General features: G+C 38.5%; 3 protein-coding genes and 1 long non-coding RNA gene across 6 annotated transcripts; 1 reads left to right on the forward strand and 3 right to left on the reverse strand.

Annotated features, from left to right (window-relative positions):
- The first annotated feature begins 3,369 nt into the window (after positions 1–3,369).
- On the forward strand, positions 3,370–8,219 carry LOC103516632 (fatty acyl-CoA reductase 1-like). The gene is made up of 5 exons (XM_026828970.1): positions 3,370–3,603; positions 4,386–4,634; positions 5,324–5,469; positions 7,706–7,815; positions 8,191–8,219. Exons 1-5 carry the CDS (start codon positions 3,403–3,405, stop codon positions 8,217–8,219), a joined length of 735 nt encoding a protein of 244 aa, XP_026684771.1. The 5' UTR covers positions 3,370–3,402.
- On the reverse strand, positions 7,952–11,510 carry LOC103516633. Of its 3 annotated transcripts, none has more exons than XR_003393522.1 (4): positions 11,432–11,510; positions 10,465–10,721; positions 9,107–9,757; positions 7,952–8,128 (listed from the first exon to the last, which is right to left on the reverse strand). XR_003393522.1 is itself a non-coding variant. In XM_026828969.1 (4 exons), the coding sequence occupies exons 1-3, from the start codon at positions 11,483–11,485 to the stop codon at positions 9,604–9,606; spliced, it is 465 nt and encodes a 154-aa protein (XP_026684770.1). In that variant the 5' UTR covers positions 11,486–11,510; the 3' UTR covers positions 7,952–8,555; positions 9,575–9,603. The 3 variants fall into 3 exon arrangements, 2 of the variants coding, with proteins under 2 accessions (XP_026684770.1, XP_026684769.1); XM_026828969.1 differs by having other exon boundaries at positions 7,952–8,555; positions 9,575–9,757; XM_026828968.1 differs by having other exon boundaries at positions 7,952–8,548; positions 9,568–9,757.
- Positions 11,511–12,257: 747 nt separating this feature from the next.
- LOC113470482 lies at positions 12,258–12,952 on the reverse strand. Its single transcript, XR_003393523.1, has 2 exons — positions 12,761–12,952; positions 12,258–12,327 (listed from the first exon to the last, which is right to left on the reverse strand). It is a non-coding gene; the product is annotated as an uncharacterized LOC113470482 (long non-coding RNA).
- A 589-nt stretch (positions 12,953–13,541) lies between these two features.
- LOC108253338 lies at positions 13,542–18,011 on the reverse strand. The gene is made up of 7 exons (XM_026828971.1): positions 18,005–18,011; positions 17,493–17,656; positions 17,195–17,452; positions 16,590–16,817; positions 15,462–15,716; positions 14,581–14,633; positions 13,542–13,958 (listed from the first exon to the last, which is right to left on the reverse strand). Exons 1-7 carry the CDS (start codon positions 18,009–18,011, stop codon positions 13,733–13,735), a joined length of 1,191 nt encoding a protein of 396 aa, XP_026684772.1. The 3' UTR covers positions 13,542–13,732.
- Between the last annotated feature and the right edge of the window lie 17 nt (positions 18,012–18,028).

Raw genomic sequence — 18,028 nt, forward strand, 5'->3', positions numbered from 1 at the left:
AAAATGTGTTAAGAGGTTTTTATTATAATTTTGAAATTCTTCAAAAATTTCGCCTGCGGCGCTTTACTTTATTTTGCTCCTTTTAGCAGGGCTTCAATGTGGAGAGAAAATGTGTAGAAAAGGATCGGACTGATCAGAGGTACAAGGAAGAGGGCAAGAGGTTTGGGATGCGAAGATGGTACGGGCTGTTTTTAATTGAACTGTTGTTACCTATTTAAAAAAAAAATCAAATAATGATGCCCTGAAAAAAAAACATACTCGATATTGAGAGGAGCACGTTTATATGTTAATAAAAAAAATGTTAGAAACATTATTTCCTATGGGGAAAAAAACATGTAATAATCTGGCATATTAAGGAAAACTGGTGCAATTCAAAACTCTAATGTATTTACGGGTGGCTCTGCATTATCATGCCGATACAAGAAACGGTACTGTAAAGGTAGAAACACACTGCCCTCTTTCTGACTACCCATGAGCTCACGTGACTTGAGGTTGAGGGTAGTGTGTAAAAAATCAAATAATGATGCCCTGAAAAAAAACATACTCGATATTGAGAGGAGCACGTTTATATGTTAATAATAAAAAAAAAAAAATGTTAGAAACATTATTTCCTATGGGAAAAAAACATGTAATGATCTGGCATATCAAGGAAAAGTGGTGCAATTCAAAACTCTAATGTATTTACGGGTGGCTCTGCAATATCATGCCGATGCAAGAAACGGTACTGTAAAGGTAGAAACACACTGCCCTCTTTCTTACTACCAATGAGCTCACGTGACTTGAGGTTGAGGGTAGTGTGTTTCTACCCTAAGCGGAATGTTGAGCCAAAAGGACTTTTCAAAAAAATCAACTGATCCAAAATCGATTTTCACATGAGATAAATAGTGAAAAAGCTCACAAATAGCAATAGCTTCTTGCATGGTTATGGATAACTTTATTAACATTAATATTTTCTTTAAAGGTTGAGATAAATAGTGAAAAACCTCACAAATAGCAATAGCTTCTTGCATGGTTATGGATAACTTTATTAACATTAACATTTTCTTTAAAGTTAGTTATGTACCTACCTACATATGTACTTAGGTATGTTGTTCAAATAAAAATGAAGATTGTCATGCAGAAGGTCCCGGGTTCGAATCCCACCTCGAACCCACGCCCTCTAAATAGTGAAAAAGCTCACAAATAGCAATAGCTTCTTGCATGGTTATGGATAACTTTATTAACATTAATATTTTCTTTAAAGTTAGTTATGTACCTACCTATGTACTTAGGTATGTTGTTCAAATAAAAATGAAGATTGTCATGCAGAAGGTCCCGGGTTCGAATCCCACCTCGAACCCACGCCCTCCTGATTACCAGGCGAGCGTCTTGACCACTACACCACCGAGGCCAAGTGCGCCAGTCTTGTAAAGCTGTGTCCACACACAGTCGACGTCCGTCAATCGATGACGACAAACCGTCCGCACACTTCCTCGGCACAGTAGATTCTAGATTCACCTCGTCCATCGACGGTCATCGACTAAACGCTGGGTTTCGGGTTCAGTTCTCGCCCAGGGCGAGCTTTAGCCTAAACAGATGAGGTTCGTTCTTGGATTGGCTGCGTTTCCCCTATCCTGCCTTTCTTCCGTCTTCGATTTCGGGACGATAGATCTCCTTTGTTACAACACACACAGTCGACGGGCCGTCAATCGATAAAGACAAACCGTCCGCACACTTCCTCGACACAGTAGATTCTAGATTCACCTCGTCCATCGACGGTCGTCGACTAAACGCTGGGTTTCGGGTTCAGTTCTCGCCCAGGGCGAGCTTTAGCCTAAACAGAATATGAGGTTCGTTCTTGGATTGGCTGCGTTTCCCCTATCCTGCCTTTCTTCCGTCTTCGATTTCGGGACGATAGATCTCCTTTGTTACAGTTCCCTCTATCAAACCTTCTGAGAAAAAAAAAAAAAAAAAAAAAAAAAATGGCAAAAAAAAAAAAAAAAAAAAAAAAAAAAAAAAAAAAAAAAAAAAATGGCTTCGCAATGAACGCCCATGCCTGTAGGTAATATAAGTTATATATAAGTTTGTGGAATCTTTTGCGACGGATATAGTTGGATAAATGTTTGAGTAGATCCAAGTATTAATAGGTGTCGTACTAACAGACTCACTCAGCTAACAACATCCGCGATTATACAAACGCACTGTGATCAAGTAGGTAGTGATATATTGGTGCGTTACTTTTATGTAATTAAAATATAATTCAATTCGTGTCTGCTGAAAATGCTGGATCTCAATTCCTTCAACCTTCTCTCAATTTCAATTTGACAATTAATAAATACCTATTATTAACATGAAAATAAAAGGAATATCGCAGGCTTAATAAGCATGTATAGCTTAACTGCTTAACATATGGTCCAAATTTCGTGACATTATGTGTAAAATTAACGGAGTTATGATAGGGGTAAAAATGCGTCGAAATGTTTCGTGTAATAAATACACACTGGCGTGCTCAGGCCGGAACTTTACCTGGCGCACTGCCGTGCGCCTAGATATTATGCACTAACAATAAATTTGAAATGTAATTTTTTTAATAGCTAGTAAAGGGTCCACCCGTCTAATGATGTAAATTAATAAAAAAACTGTCTTTTTTTTCTTTTTTTTTTTTAACATAAACCAGTTTTATTTATAAGGTGTCTTTTTCTTCTTCTTCTTCTTCTTCTTCTTCTTCTTCTTCTTCTTCGCCTTTTCCCGTAAACGACGGGGTCGGCGTTTTTCGTTAGTCTCTCAATCAGCCTTAACTAAGGTGTAGATTGCTTTGGTCTGACATTTGGTTTTGGCCACAGTTTTTACGAGTGGATGCCCTTCACACTCAACCTTTGCTATTTCTTTAGCAAGGGAAATTAAGGCTGGTGTACCTACTGTTCCAGATTGATACCAATGTATAGGAAGATGGATAAGGTGATACATCTCCTACGTCCGTTCAGTACTACTGACTGGATATTCGACAGCGCTAACATATTACACACCTGGAATCAACTGGGTCCGACTGAGAAAGCCAAGTTTCCGTTCAACATAGCTGATTTAGATTGGGATGAATACTTGGACCGATATGTACGCGGGACCCTGGTGCATCATTTGCAGGATAGTATGGAGACCACAGTCAGGAAGAAAGCAATGGAACGAGCTAACAGGTGAGAAGACAGTAATATACTATAGCGAATAGGTGAGCAGATACCTAGCAATTTTTTATTTTTTTTTTTTTTAATTACACCATCTACACCCTCGTTCTAATAAATTAGATCGGGGCAGTTACTGATGGGTGGGTGTGGGTATACATACATATATGATTACTTTTCTGAGTAAAACAGATCTGGCTGCACGTCAAAGCCGAATTTTCAACAACTGTACCGTAATTTCCACGCGATGGGAAAGCGATTGGAATCGGTTGAAGAGTTCTACCGGGATGGCGAAATCTTGCTGACGGGCGGAACCGGATTTCTGGGAAAGCTGGTCATTGTGAAACTGCTGAGAAGTTTTCCAGGAATCCGCAAGATTTATATGATGGTGAGAGATAAGAAAGGAGCTAGTGCCGAGGAGAGACTCAATGCCTTGTTCCGAAATGTGGTGAGTGTTTTTCTACTGTTTTCTATCACAACATTTAGCGTTTGTTTTTCTATGCTATGTATTTTCTGTTAGACCAGCCAGCCTAGTTAGCTTATGTATTTTCTGTTAGACCAGTGCCCTAAATCACCAAAGTATGGAAAAGTATTTACAATTCCATATTTCGATATGATTCGTCCAAATTCAAAATTCTGCTTTCATATGACAGAGCTGCTGAAGACGCAAGATCATATTTCACCCCCTTGATATTGTCATGCGATTGTGCCATTGGTATGGAATATATGAGCTTCCTGAAGAGAACTGCGGACAAATTATGTATGAAATGGAACCGGAGTTATGCTCAAGTTTTGGGTTCGTTGAGAACTAAATGTCAAATTTCAATCATTAGAACAATAAGCATGAGGATCAGAGGTACAAGGAAGAGGGCAAGAGGTTTGGGATGCGAAGATGGTGCGGGCTGTTTTTAATTGAACTGTTATTACCTATTAAAAAAAAAATCAAATAATGATGCCCTGAAAAAAAAACATACTCGATATTGAGAGGAGCACGTTTATATGTTAATAAATATAATTTAGCCCTTGGCGGATTTTATCCTAAACAGATAGGGTTCGTTCTCGGAACAGCTGGCTTTATCCTATCCTGTTTTTTTTTCTCTCTTAGACCTTAACAGTCACAGTGCCCTCTATCAAAGCTCTTAAAAAAAGCGTATTGCTCAAAAAGGACCCAATTAGGGTTAGGCTCCCATCATACAAAACCTTTCAATTATCCCCCTGATTCTTCCATAGATATTTGAAAGGCTGCACCTGGAGGTTCCCGACTTCAAGTCCAAAATCCACGTCCTCCCCTGTAACCTGGAACTTCGGGATCTCGGTCTAAGTCCAGAGAACAAACAGATGCTAATATCTCGAGTGAACATTGTGCTGCATGGAGCTGCTACGTTACGGTTTGATGAGGATTTACAGGTCGCTATTCAGACCAATGTGAGGGGCACACGTGAGGTCCTCAACCTCGCTAAACAGTGCCCCAACTTGAAGGTAAGTGAGGGGGAGCAATAACTTTTTCTTCTCTAAAAAAATCTAAAAGCCAGCCATTCATTATCAGGTGGACCTTACACGTACCGCTGTCAGGTCTACCTGATAGTGAATGGCCGGCCTTCAACTGTGTTCTCTTCAGTTTTCACTCATAGTTTGACTTTCCTTCCAAGTTTTAAGTCGACGATTTTTCCAAGTTTTAAATGCATTCAGATTGTGTGTAGGACTCTGTCTAAATCTAAATGCTTTATTAGATAGAGGTTTGTAACTGTATACTCACACTAACTTCACCTAGCCTGAGTGGGTCCGGGAAAAGCCAGCAGCATGCGATTGACCAGATGGTCATCCGGATACCAATCGCGCGCTACGTTGCTTACAGTGATTCGACGGGAACTGGCACATTCACCTTGCTATCGCCGCTGCCTTAACTCTATCCAATGCAATCCAATTCTTTCAGATGTTAACCTACGTCTCGACAGCATTCTCTCATGCTAGGTCTCAAATAGGAGAGGTGGTCTACGAGCCTAAAACTAAAAATTCTAAAAGTCAGCCATTAATTATCAGGTGGGCCTTACACGTACCGCTGTCAGATCTATCTGATACCTAGTGAATGGCCGGCCTTCAACTGTGTTCTCTTCAACTGTGCTATCGCCGCTGCCTTAACTCTATTTAATGCAGTCCAATTCTTTCAGATGTTAACCTACGTCTCGACAGCATTCTCTCATGCTAGGTCTCAAATAGGAGAGGTGGTCTACGAGCCTAAAACCCATTACAAGGAACTTCTTGAGCTGTCCATGATTTGTCCTGATGATCCCAGACTACCTCTGATGAAAGCTAAGTAAGTATTAAATTAATAATACCCCCACAAAAACACTAATGTGAAAAAAAGGCCAAGTTCCTATCCAAAAATGTCGGCCTATAAAAGTGGTGAGATCAGAAAATTAAGAAAAGGCCAAGTTTCTATCCAAAAATGTCGGCCTATAAAAGTGGTGAGATCAGAAAATTAAGGCTGCATTCACATCGTGTCTGCTGAAAATGCTGGATCTCAATTTCAATTTGACAATGTTTTTCCTTCTCAAATTAATAAATACCTATGATTAACATGAAAATAAAAGGAATATCGAAGGCTTAATAAGCATGTATAGGTTAACATATGGTCCAAATTTCGTGACATTATGTGGAAAATTAACGGTGTTATGATAGGGGTAAAAATGCGTCGAAATGTTTCGTGTAATATATGTATACACACTGGCGTGCTCAGGCCGGAACTTGGCCTGGCGCACTGCCGTGCGCCTAGATATTATGCACTAACGATAAATTTGAAATTATAAATTTTTTTAATAGCTAGTAAAGGGTCCACCCGTCTATTCATGTACATTTTTTTTTTTTTTTTTTTTTTTTTTTTTTTTTGTTGTGAAAAGGGAGGGTAGCGCGTCTACCTTGTAAGCGCTAGGCCGTGGGTTCGATTCCCGTCCGGAGTGGATTTCATCCTGAACGGATAATATTCGTCCTCGGAACGCGAACGGCTGGCTTTCTACCATCCTGTCTTCCTTCTCTCTTCCATTTCGGGACGATAAAACCTCAGCAGTTATAGTTCCATATATCAAATCTCTTGAGAGGTAGAACTTTACTGGTAAAACTCCTTCAATTGCATGAATAAAAAATGTCTTTCAAAAAAACCTCTTGAAAAAAGATAAAAGACAATAGGTATTTTGTTACTTACAATATTATCTAATATCACTTCAACTCCAGCGCTCGTAGAGTCAACACCTCTCTCGCGATTTTGGTCTGATGATGGGAATCTGAGTAGGTATTCCGGAAAGCTCACCAAACTTTCTTTAGTTGAATGTTCTCGAAATGTTTTATTTTTATTATCCAATCTGTTTCCCCAGTAATCTCTACATGGTCGGATCCAATCGCTGGATACATCGATAATCTGTACGGACCCACCGGTTTAGTTACCGGTGTGCAAGCTGGTATCATCCGGTGTATATCCAACGCTCGTCATATTAAAGCTGACATGGTACCGGCTGATTATGTTGTGAACGCGCTCATATGTTGTACATGGGATGGATATAATAAGTAAGTAGGTAGGTATAGAATGTAGAATGTACCTTGGTACCTATTACTCATGGTTATGGCCCTCAGCCCAAAGCAATCACCCTAGTTAGGGCTGACGAAAAACGCCGACCGTCATGGTTATGGCCCTCAGCCCAAAGCAATCACCCTAGTTAGGGCTGACGAAAAACGCCGACCCCGTTTGTACACGGGAAAAGGTCAAGAAGAACAAGCTGGGCCCGTCCCTCCGGGAATTATTTAGCCCGTAGTTTATTTGATCAGTACCTATGTACCTACCTAATTTGTTTAATATCCAGTTTATTATTATTCTTGATTTGATTTTCCGATTTTACTTTCATGTAATGATTTAAAATCAAGACTAGAGCCCGTTCTCCCTTTATTCAGTTTATTATTATTCTTGATTTGATTTTTCGATTTTACTTTCATGTAATGATTTAAAATCAAGACTAGAGCCCGGCCCGTTCTCCCTTTATTCCCAATATAAGGTTCAAGGCACCCATCCATTTATTGGCCTTGCTCGGCGTAGCTTAACATAGGTGACGCTAAAACCGGTCTTAAAATAACGACTGAAGTGTTATCTAAAACTTTCTCGCTTTGAGTTCATAGGTCTGGTCTTAAATTAACGACTGAAGTGTTATCTAAAACTTTCTCGCCTTGAGTTCATAGGTCGTCGCGACAAATTTCAAGATCAGAGCTCATTTGTGTGAGAAAATGTGAAAAAAATCCCCCAAATCAGTTTTTTGGCTTTATGGTTCTCTGGACAAAATTAGCACTACCATTTTCGTGTTCCTGGTAAAAAGACCTTTAATTTGATATATAGGTCGACCTAGTTTGGATAAGTCCTTCTATGGGGACAGAGTGATAGACAGACTGACAGACAGACGACACCGAAGCGAATACAATAGCCCGTCCACTATACTTTTTTTTTATTACTATCGTAATAATAAAGGAAGGACGGGCTAAAAATGATACCCGTCTTTGTTGTTTGTTCGTAGACTAGCGCTTGAGAGTGTTAACACCTATACCTTGACCAAGGCTGCATCAGAACATTTGATCTCTGAGGAAGCCAAAACCTACCCTGTCACCATCTTTCGACCTTCGATTGGTAAAAAAGAAGTGATTCTTACTTATTTAAATAGGAATAAGGTCAGCTCCCATGGCGTAGTGGTCACTGCGCTCGCCTTGCACGCGGGAGACCCGGGTTCGATTCCCGGCGGGGTCAAGAAATTTCCGGACATTGATTTTATGTATTTGTTACTAACCGGAATTGTAGAACTCTGAAACACGGGCCCTACGGGAACCCGATCATATATCTACGCTCCATCAAGTCAAACGAAAAGAAAAGGTTTATGAGAGAGCTACCAAGAGGACAACATAAATATGACATTACTACTGACTAGAATAGATATGCAAAACACCTGTACTAATGGCATTAGTCTAATGCTTAATATTGCTATGCTTAAAATTAATAAAAATACAGTATACAAAGTAATCATATCGGAGGATTAAGTAGATGAGTAAAAATAATACTAATAACAAATGAATACCCAAAAGGTACCTATAAATACCATTACCAAATTAACTAATTTGGAAAAAAAAATTCCGTCACCATGTATCTATGTCTGTCCGTTTGTCTGGTACCTTCCTCTTCGCGTGCAAAATATTACCCCACTGGCATTTAAATAAATAATTTACAAATTATATACAAATGACACAGACAGAATATTGTAGCAATTACTCAGTAGAATGCTGCCCTAGCATAGGAATGTTTCATTAGAGCATAATACTTTAAATATTTTTCTGTTCAGGATAAAATCCGCCCCGGGCGGGGATCGAACCTGCGACCTGGCGCTTACAAGGCTGTCATCACACGTTTACAAGCTCCCGATATCATTATAGCGTTTCAGTTTTGGTGGGAAATTATCTCGGAACAACACAGGATCTGCTCTAAACTCTACACTACGTAGTGGAGAACCCTTGATACCACCCTCTCCATATATCTCAGCAAACAGACTGATACACTTGGACCTGAGGGGAAAATAAAGAGAGCACAACATTAAAAGAAGAACAAAGAAAGAGATAGAGAAAGAGAGAAGTAGATTTCATTGCCTTTTTTATTTCGTAGCAATAATTTTTTTTTTTTTTTCAAGAGGTTTGACAGAGGGAACTGTAACTTCTATGGTCTTATCGTCCCGAAATCGAAGAGAGAAGGAAGACAGGAGAGCAGAAAGCCAGCCGTTCCGAGAACGAACATTATCCCATCAGGATAAAATCCGCCCCGGGCGGGAATCGATATCTACGCTCCATCAAGTCAAATGAAAAGCTTTATGAGAGAGCTACCAAGAGGATAACATAAATATGACATTACTACTGACTAGAATAGATATGCAAAAAACCTGTACTAATGCTTAATATTGCTATGCTTAAAATTAATAAAAATACAGTATACAAAGTAATCATATCGGAGGATTAAGTAGATGAGTAAAAATAATACTAATAACAAATGAATACCCAAAAGGTACCTATAAATACCATTACCAAATTAACTAATTTGGAAAAAAAAATCGGTCACCATGTATGTCTGTTCGTTTGTCTGGTACCTTCCTTTTCGCGTGCAAAATATTACCCCACTGGCATTTAAATAAATAATTTACAAATTATATACAAATGACACAGACAGAATATTGTAGCAATTACTCAGTAGAATGCTGCCCTAGCATAGGAATGTTTCATTAGATCATAAGACTTTAAAATAGTATTCAATCTTACCCAAAAGATTTTAATGCACTCAAGGCTCGAGTCAATAGATCGAGTTTAGTTTGGCAATTTTTTTTCTGCCCTGGGGCGCGAATCAAACCTGCGACCTGGCGCTTACAAGGCAGTCACCACACGTTTACAAGCTCCCAATATCGTTGTAGCGTTTCAGTTTGGGTGGGAAATTATCTCGGAACAACACAGGATCTGCTCTAAACTCTACACTACGTAGTGGAGAACCCTTGATACCACCCTCTCCATATATCTCAGCAAACAGACTGACACACTTGGCCCTGAGGGGAAAATAAAGAGAGCACAACATTAAAACAAGAACAAAGAGAGAGATAGAGAAAGAGAGAAGTAGATTTCATTGCCTTTTTTATTTCGTAGCAATAAAACAACTGCTACCTGCTACATTAGACGCGTGTGGTGAGAGCACAACATTAAAACAAGAACAAAGAGAGAGATAGAGAAAGAAAGAAGTAGATTTCATTGCCTTTTTTATTTCGTAGCAATAAAACAACTGCTACCTGCTACATTAGACGCGTGTGGTCTGTGTTTATACTAAGCCCATACATTCCGTAGTATGTCCCTCATCAGATAGCAGAGAAGAGACACGCTTCTTCCCATTCAGGTGCTGAGTCAACACAACATACATAAGACACAATAAAACAACTGCTACCTGCTACATTAGACGCGTGTGGTCTGTGTTTATACTAAGCCCATGCATTCCGTAGTATGTCCCTCATCAGATAGCAGAGAAGAGACACGCTTCTTCCCATTCAGGTGCTGAGTCAACACAACATACATAAGACAAATCCCTTTATGGATGATTCTTTTCTGCTCACTTAATGCTGTCTAATTTGTCCTTTACCGATATTGGGAATCGAACCTCAGACCTTCTGTATGACAAACAGGTATTTAGAGTCTTATTCAAGATTTTTTTCCACTGGTACGAATCAATGATAAGACCCCCACCCCCTAATCTCTAGCATATTACCTCTCTATCATATGTTTGGTATCAGAGCTGAGCAGTTCAGAATTCTTGCACTGCGGACATTTATGCAGCTTCTGTTTTGATTGTAAAGGTGATTGCAAAAGTAATATAAGACAAACTGAAGATAACAGAATGACAAGAAGTCCCGTGAAGAATGATTTGAAGTTGTTGTTTTTACTTGTCATGGTGATTTTGATAAAGTTCTGGGAGTCTGTATCTCTTGAAAAGTTTGATAAGTTGTGGGTGTAGGTAGCAGTTTCCTGTAAAAATAAACAAAGTAATATTTTCTTTCATTTTTACATAGGCAATCATTAGGATCAATTCTCCATAACGTAGGTAGATGTGAATTGAATACAAAAATATTTAGGTTGAGTTGAAGCTCCATTTTAATTTGGCAGGACTAAAAGAACTACTACCTTGGTCTGTGTTGTGGAATGACCATCCTGTGGTATATGCCTCATCAAATGGACGGGTAATAAGAGAAACAATATTTTCCATTTAAATGCTCGGTCAACACAAGAACACCAGAAACTTATTGAAATTTTGGGACTATTGCCTTTAAGAATCAAACGCCCTTCTGCATGTCAAGGAAGAGCATTAGCACTGGGCAGACCAAGCAACTAACAGAGTTTTCTTACCTACCATTACATTCACAACTTCAGATAAGTAGGAAAAATAAACTCACCAATATCAAAGGGTAGTATGGACTCTGTATAGGCAATACCTATACTTCCTATACTTAAGCTCCTCAGACACCATTTTCAGACGCAAATAACCAATTCGGACACACTGGAAAGACTGGATGTCCACTAATGGCTTGAGAATGTTAAGATTTCTGCCTTTTTGATAACTTTTGGCTCTTCTGCATGTCAAGGAAGAGCATTAGCACTGGGCAGACCAAGCAACAAACAGAGTTTTCTTACCTACCATTACATTTACAACTTCAGATAAGTAGGAAAAATTAACTCACCAATATCAAAGGGTAGTATGGACTCTGTATAGGCAATACCATTCTTTCTACCATGGGCAATACCTATACTTAAGCTCCTCAGACACCATTTTCAGACCCAAATAACCAATTCGGACACACTGGAAAGACTGGATGTCCACTAATGGCTTGAGAATGTTAAGATTTCTGCCTTTTTGATAACTTTTGTCTACAAAATGTTTCATTGGATAAATGTACACAAGGAGGTTGAATGTTCCCCCATGATTGCATTGGTAAACATTGAAACAGTCAAAATATGTACACTTCTCATTTCTCTTAGTCAACTGTACAGTTTTATCAATGACAATGTCTTCTGCTTGATCAAGAGATTCTAGTGATAGGTAATTGTGCAGCTTCTGTTTTGATTGTAAAGGTGATTGCAAGAGTAATATAAGACAAACTGAAGATAACAGAATGACAAGAAGTCCCATGAAGAATGATTTGAAGTTGTTTTTATTTGTCATGGTGATTTTGATAAAGTGCTAGGAGTCTGTATCTCTTGAAAAGTTTAATAAATTGTGGGTGTAGGTAGCAGAGTTTCCTGTAAAAATAAACAAAGTAATATTTTCTTTTATTTTTACATAGGCAATCATTAGGATCAATTCTCCATAACATAGGTAGATGTGAATTGAATACAAAAATATTTAGGTTGAGTTGAAGTTCCATTTTGATTTGGCAGGACTAAAAGAACTACTACCTTGGTCTGTGTTGTGGAATGACCATCCTGTGGTATATGCCTCATCAAATGGACGGGTAATGAGTCCCGTGAAGAATGATTTAAAGTTGTTGTTTTTACTTGTCATGGTGATTTTGATAAAGTGCTAGGAGTCTGTATCTCTTGAAAAGTTTGATAAGTTGTGGGTGTAGGTAGAAGTTTCCTGTAAAAATAAACAAAGTATTATTTTCTTTTATTTTAGATAGGCAATTACAATTATTAGGATCAATTCTCCAAAACATAGATGTGAATTGAATACAAAAATATTTTGGTTGAGTTGAAGCTCCATTTTAATTTGGCAGGACTAAAAGAACTACTACTACCTTGGTCTGTGTTGTGGAATGACCATCCTGTGGTATATGCCTCATCAAATGGACGGGTAATAAGAGGAACAATATTTTCCATTTAAATGCTCGGTCAACACAAGAACACCAGAAACCCATTGAAATTTTGGGACTATTGCCTTTGAGAATCAAACACAGGCCCTTCTGCATGTCAAGGAAGAGCATTAGCAATGGGCAGACCAAGCAACAAACAGAGTTTTCTTACCTACCATTACATTTACAACTTCAGATAAGTAGGAAAAAATAACTCACCAATATCAAAGGGTAGTATGGACTCTGTATAGGCAATACCTATACTTAAGCTCCGTAGACACCATTTTCAGACGCAAATAACCAATTCGGACACACTGGAAAGACTGGATATCCACTAATGGCTTGAGAATGTTAAGATTTCTGCCTTTTTGATAACTTTTGCCTTTTTTTTCCTCAAACTTTTTGAATCAATTTTTTTATTGAAATTTAAAAATACCCGCCACAGCACAATTCACCATTTTATTTTTGCGGTGTTCGAAATAGGGGTTCTAATTTGCCTCATTATTTATTAATACAGTAAAAATCTCACCTAGTTCTGCATCGCTGGATTTATTCGAGTAGAGAAGCGTAATGAAATGATCAACACTGGCAGGGAAGAAGTGATGAGATACAATAGTAGACCTAGGATCCCGCAGGATGCACTTCTTCAGATGTTTAATACGAGTTGATAGACAGGCAGCCAGTTGAATGTAGATATCGGTACACTTTTTGGCTCTGCAAAATAGTTGAAAATAAGTACTCATTTAAGATATCTCTTTCACACTTCCCTTGTACAAGGTCACCTGCAAAACCAAACCTATAAAAATGATAGAGACCCTCCTACAGTACCATTTCCTTAGGCTTGTTTGCAGCCGATTACGCGCTATTAAAAGGCGCGCGACTCGCTTCCAATATGCGACCGGCCTAATTCTATTTTGTTTTCATTTAATGTTCTTCATCCCTTCTATTTCCCATTATTTTGTTTTTAGGAAATAATTATTCATTATTTCTCTGTTCTGCCTTTTTTTTTGGCCTACAGAGGACCACGTAATTCTTACTTCTTTTTATGTTTTCTCTTCATCCAGTAGATCTTCATTCTGGATGAATGGTCAGCCTTTCTCTCCCCTGACCATTTACTATTGGGTCTGGGGACAACAGTAGTTAGTGGCTTCAGTTTATCCGATGACTTTACAGCTTCTCGAAATAGGGGTTCTATTTTGCCTTATTATTTATTAATACAGTAAAAATCTCACCTAGTTCTGCATCGCTGGATTTATTCGAGTAGAGAAGCGTAATGAAATGATCGACACTGGCAGGGAAGAAGTGATGAGATACAATAGTAGACCTAGGATCCCGCAGGATGCATTTCTTTAGATGTTTAATACGAGTTGATAGACAGGCAGCCAGTTGAATGTAGATATCGGTACACTTTTTGGCTCTGCAAAATAGTTGAAAATAAGTACTCATTTAAGATATCTCTTTCACACTTCACTTGTACTTAAGCGCTAGATCACGGGTTCGATTCCCAGCGGGGGTGTACTTTATGCCAAACAAACAAACAAATAAGATTTGTTCTCGGAATGGCAACATTTTACATAGATTTCGACCGTTCATTCAAAATTTTACACTCAATTAATGATTGCATATTCTTCATTTCTTCTTCTCCAGTCAGCTCCCATGGCGTAGTGGTCACTGCGCTCGCCTTGCACGCGGGAGACCCGGGTTCGATTCCCGGCGGGGTCAAGAAATTCCTTGTACAAGCGCTAGATCGCGGGTTCGATTCCCAGCGGGGGTGTACTTTATGCCAAACAAATAAGATTTGTTCTCGGAACGGCAACATTTTACATAGATTTCGACCGTTCATTCAAATTTTACACTTAATTAATGATTGCATATTCTAATTTCTTTTTCTCCTTCTTTCACTTTTTCCCCCTTTATAAGCGGTCGCCGTTTCTAATTAATGATTGCATATTCTAATTTCTTTTTCTCCTTCTTTCACTTTTTCCCCCTTTATAAGCGGTCGCCGTTTCTGGTCAGTCCTTAAAGCCTCCCGTACTTACCTAGGTATAACGGCTAGTGAATCAATGTTCAGTCTTGTATCAAAGGCTCTCACATTGCCTCTGTACACAGACTTGTACTTAAGCGCTAGATCACGGGTTCGATTCCCAGCGGGGGTGTACTTTATGCCAAACAAACAAATAAGATTTGTTCTCGCAACAGCAACATTTTACATAGATTTCGACCGTTCATTCAAAATTTTAGACTCAATGATTGCATATCCTTCATTTCTTCTTCTCCTTCTTTCACTTTTTCCCCCCTTTATAAGCGGTCGCCGTTTCTAGTCAGTCCTCAAAGCCTCCCGTACTTACCTAGGTATAACGGCTAGTGAATCAATGTTCAGTCTTGTATCAAAGGCTCTCACATTGCCTCTGTACACAGTCATGGTAGGAGCTGGATTCATTGGCTCCTTGTCTAGCTTGTCCTTGGATATTCTCAATAGGAATTGTATAACAAGCGGTACCATGTGATCCCGGCCGCTTGGTTTACGTCCCAACTGAGCTTGAATAAGGTCATTCACTGTTAGAGACTTGTTGGTATTGTTTGTGCTGGCAAAGATGAAATGGTCTTTGGCTTTTTTCGTTTCTGCCTTGTAAATAATGCTGTCCCCTTTGGAAACCTGGAAAAGAGTTTTTTTTTATCTAACTGAAATTTTCTTATCTCTAATCTTTCTCACAGTAGGAGTGAGGTTTAGGAATTATACCTATGTATCCTGTGCATAAATCTGTCTTGGATCTCCAATATCTTCATTTCTTCTTCTCCTTTCACTTTTTTCCCCCTTTATAAGCGGTCGCCGTTTTTAGTCAGTCCTTAAAGCCTCCCGTACTTACCTAGGGATAACGGCTAGTGAATCAATGTTGAGTCTTGTATCAAAGGCTCTCACATTGCCTCTGTACACAGTCATGGTAGGAGCTGGATTCATTGGCTCCTTGTCTAGCTTGTCCTTTGATATTCTCAATAGGAATTGAATAACAAGCGGTACCATGTGATCCCGGCCGCTTGGTTTACGTCCCAACTGAGCTTGAATAAGGTCATTCACTGTTAGAGACTTGTTGGTATTGTTTGTGCTGGCAAAGATGAAATGGTCTTTGGCTTTTTTTGTTTCCGCCTTGTAAATAATGCTGTCCCCTTTGGAAACCTGGAAAAGAGTTTTTTTTTTTTTATCTGAGAATTTCTTCTCTCTAATCTTTCTCACAGTAGGAGTGAGGTTTAGGAATTATAAGCAAGACCTGGTAGACTTGGGGATCATCAGCAAAAGGCTTTCTTTTATCCAACCACTTGAAGTATCCAGACTTAGGTACCTACCCATGTCTTCTTTTGTGACACTTTTTCATAGATTTCGTCATTCATACTAGAAACTAGACCAACACATGTTACCATCTTGCCAATAACTTTGCAAATTTTACCCTAAACAGATAAGGTTCGTGCTTAGAACGGCTGGCTTTCTTCTATCTTGTCTTCCTTCTCTCGTCGCGAACCTTGGTCTCCAAAGGCTTTGCAAGACGAATGTAATCTCTAATGACAACTATTTATGTCATTGGAGTCGATATATTACAAGCTTAACTTCTGATTGCTCTTTTTAAGTTCTATGAATCTTATGTTATAATGTGGGTCCTCTTATTTCAATTGCAAATAGGTATTTTAATTACTTTCTGGTGATCTTGAGTTGATCCAGCACCTAAATAGGAAGTATTGTGTCTTTTCTCACCCATCTGATGAGAGACATTTAATATTTATTAATTTATTATGCTGTTAACACACATTATGCACAATTTACAATAACAATTCTTATTTCTAATCTTATTACTAAGTTTCTAACTAATCTTAATCCTAAGTTGCACCAATATCTTGTTAAACTGTTTGTTACCTCACTCAAGACCTAGTAGACTTGGGGATCATCAGCAAAAGGCTTTCTTTTATCCAACCACTTGAAGTATCCAGACTTAGGTACCTACCCATGTCTTCTTTTGATCTTTTGAATCATCATGTCCATTACAAAAAGAAATCTTACCTTTTTCCTAAAGTTATCAAAGTGCTGTGTTATGGCATCAGCATCTGAATCACAGACTAAAGGTATACTTCCGATTAATCTAACGTAGGTAAACACATCGTGAAACTCATCTAAACTGATTTCAATGAATGGTATTTCTTCAAAACTATCATTGAGAAGCACAAATGTTTTCAATGGTCGAAGTGGGATGACTTTTATGTATATTGGATTGTCGGTAACAAATACATCCTGAAACATAGTAACAAAATATTACAGCTGGAAGTACAATCTCAGCTTTCAACCCTGTCTCTAACACAAGCCTTTTTCCCCCCCTTAAGCCTTGTGTTTAAAAATTAAATATTGAGTTGAGACCAAATATCTGAAGTGATAAAAAAAAAAATAGTCCATGCCCAACCTAGGCTATAGAGCCAATCAATTGGTTGTTGTTCTTGTTGGTGTTGCTGGTGTTGTTGGTGTTGTTGGTGGAGTTGTTGTTGTTGTAGCAGTAGCAGCAGGTATTTGTAAGGTACTTATGGTTGATATGTTCATTATACTTCTTTTTTTTTTTACACTAACCCTTGGGTCCACTAATCTCTGATCTCAAACTATGTACCTAAGTCACTTACATTGACATGTTGTTTGATTTTCTCTGAATCACCAGGTTTTTCATCTTCATTTCCACAAAACCAAATGATTCCATACAGATCTATTTCTGTAGGATAGTTCAGGTCACTGAAATCACACTCATTCTCCACCTTGATTACATCTGTGTTCTCTTCTTCGGGAAGATCTGGCCTGAGATGAAAGCCAATGATGTAGACAGTGTCCTGATTTTGAACTCCATACAGGCCACTTTTTACACTAACCCTTGGGTCCACTAATCTCTGATCTCAAACTATGTAGGTACCTACATATGTCACTTACATTGACATGTTGTTTGATTTTCTCTGAATCACCAGGTTTTTCATCTTCATTTCCACAAAACCAAACAATTCCATACAGATCTATTTCTGTAGGATAGTTCAGGTCACTGAAATCACACTCATTCTCCACCTTGATTACATCTGTGTTCTCTTCTTCGGGAAGATCTGGCCTGAGATGAAAGCCAATGATGTAGACAGTGTCCTGATTTTGAACTCCATACAGGCCACCAATTTGTCCCAGATTTTTTACTTTTTCTAAACGCTGAAAATAAATAAACACATTTTGTTTAAAAGTACAAATAAAATATGTACTACCTGTAACTTCAATTTTAATATTTTGGGGCATTTGTAAAAAAAAAAAAAAAAAATCCTGTGTAGCTGAGTAATGCCAATCATATCGAAGTACCAGTTCAAAATGGCTGCTCAGTTCAATACACGACTCAGCAGAGTCTCATTAGCTGCCACACTCAATATTCTACTCTAAATTAGAGTAACACAGTGTTCCATACTCACCAATCATAACCGGAGTACCATGGG

This window comes from Diaphorina citri, unplaced genomic scaffold (assembly GCF_000475195.1).
Source record: "Diaphorina citri unplaced genomic scaffold, Diaci psyllid genome assembly version 1.1 scaffold1621, whole genome shotgun sequence".
In the NCBI taxonomy this organism is placed as follows: domain Eukaryota; kingdom Metazoa; phylum Arthropoda; class Insecta; order Hemiptera; family Psyllidae; genus Diaphorina; species Diaphorina citri.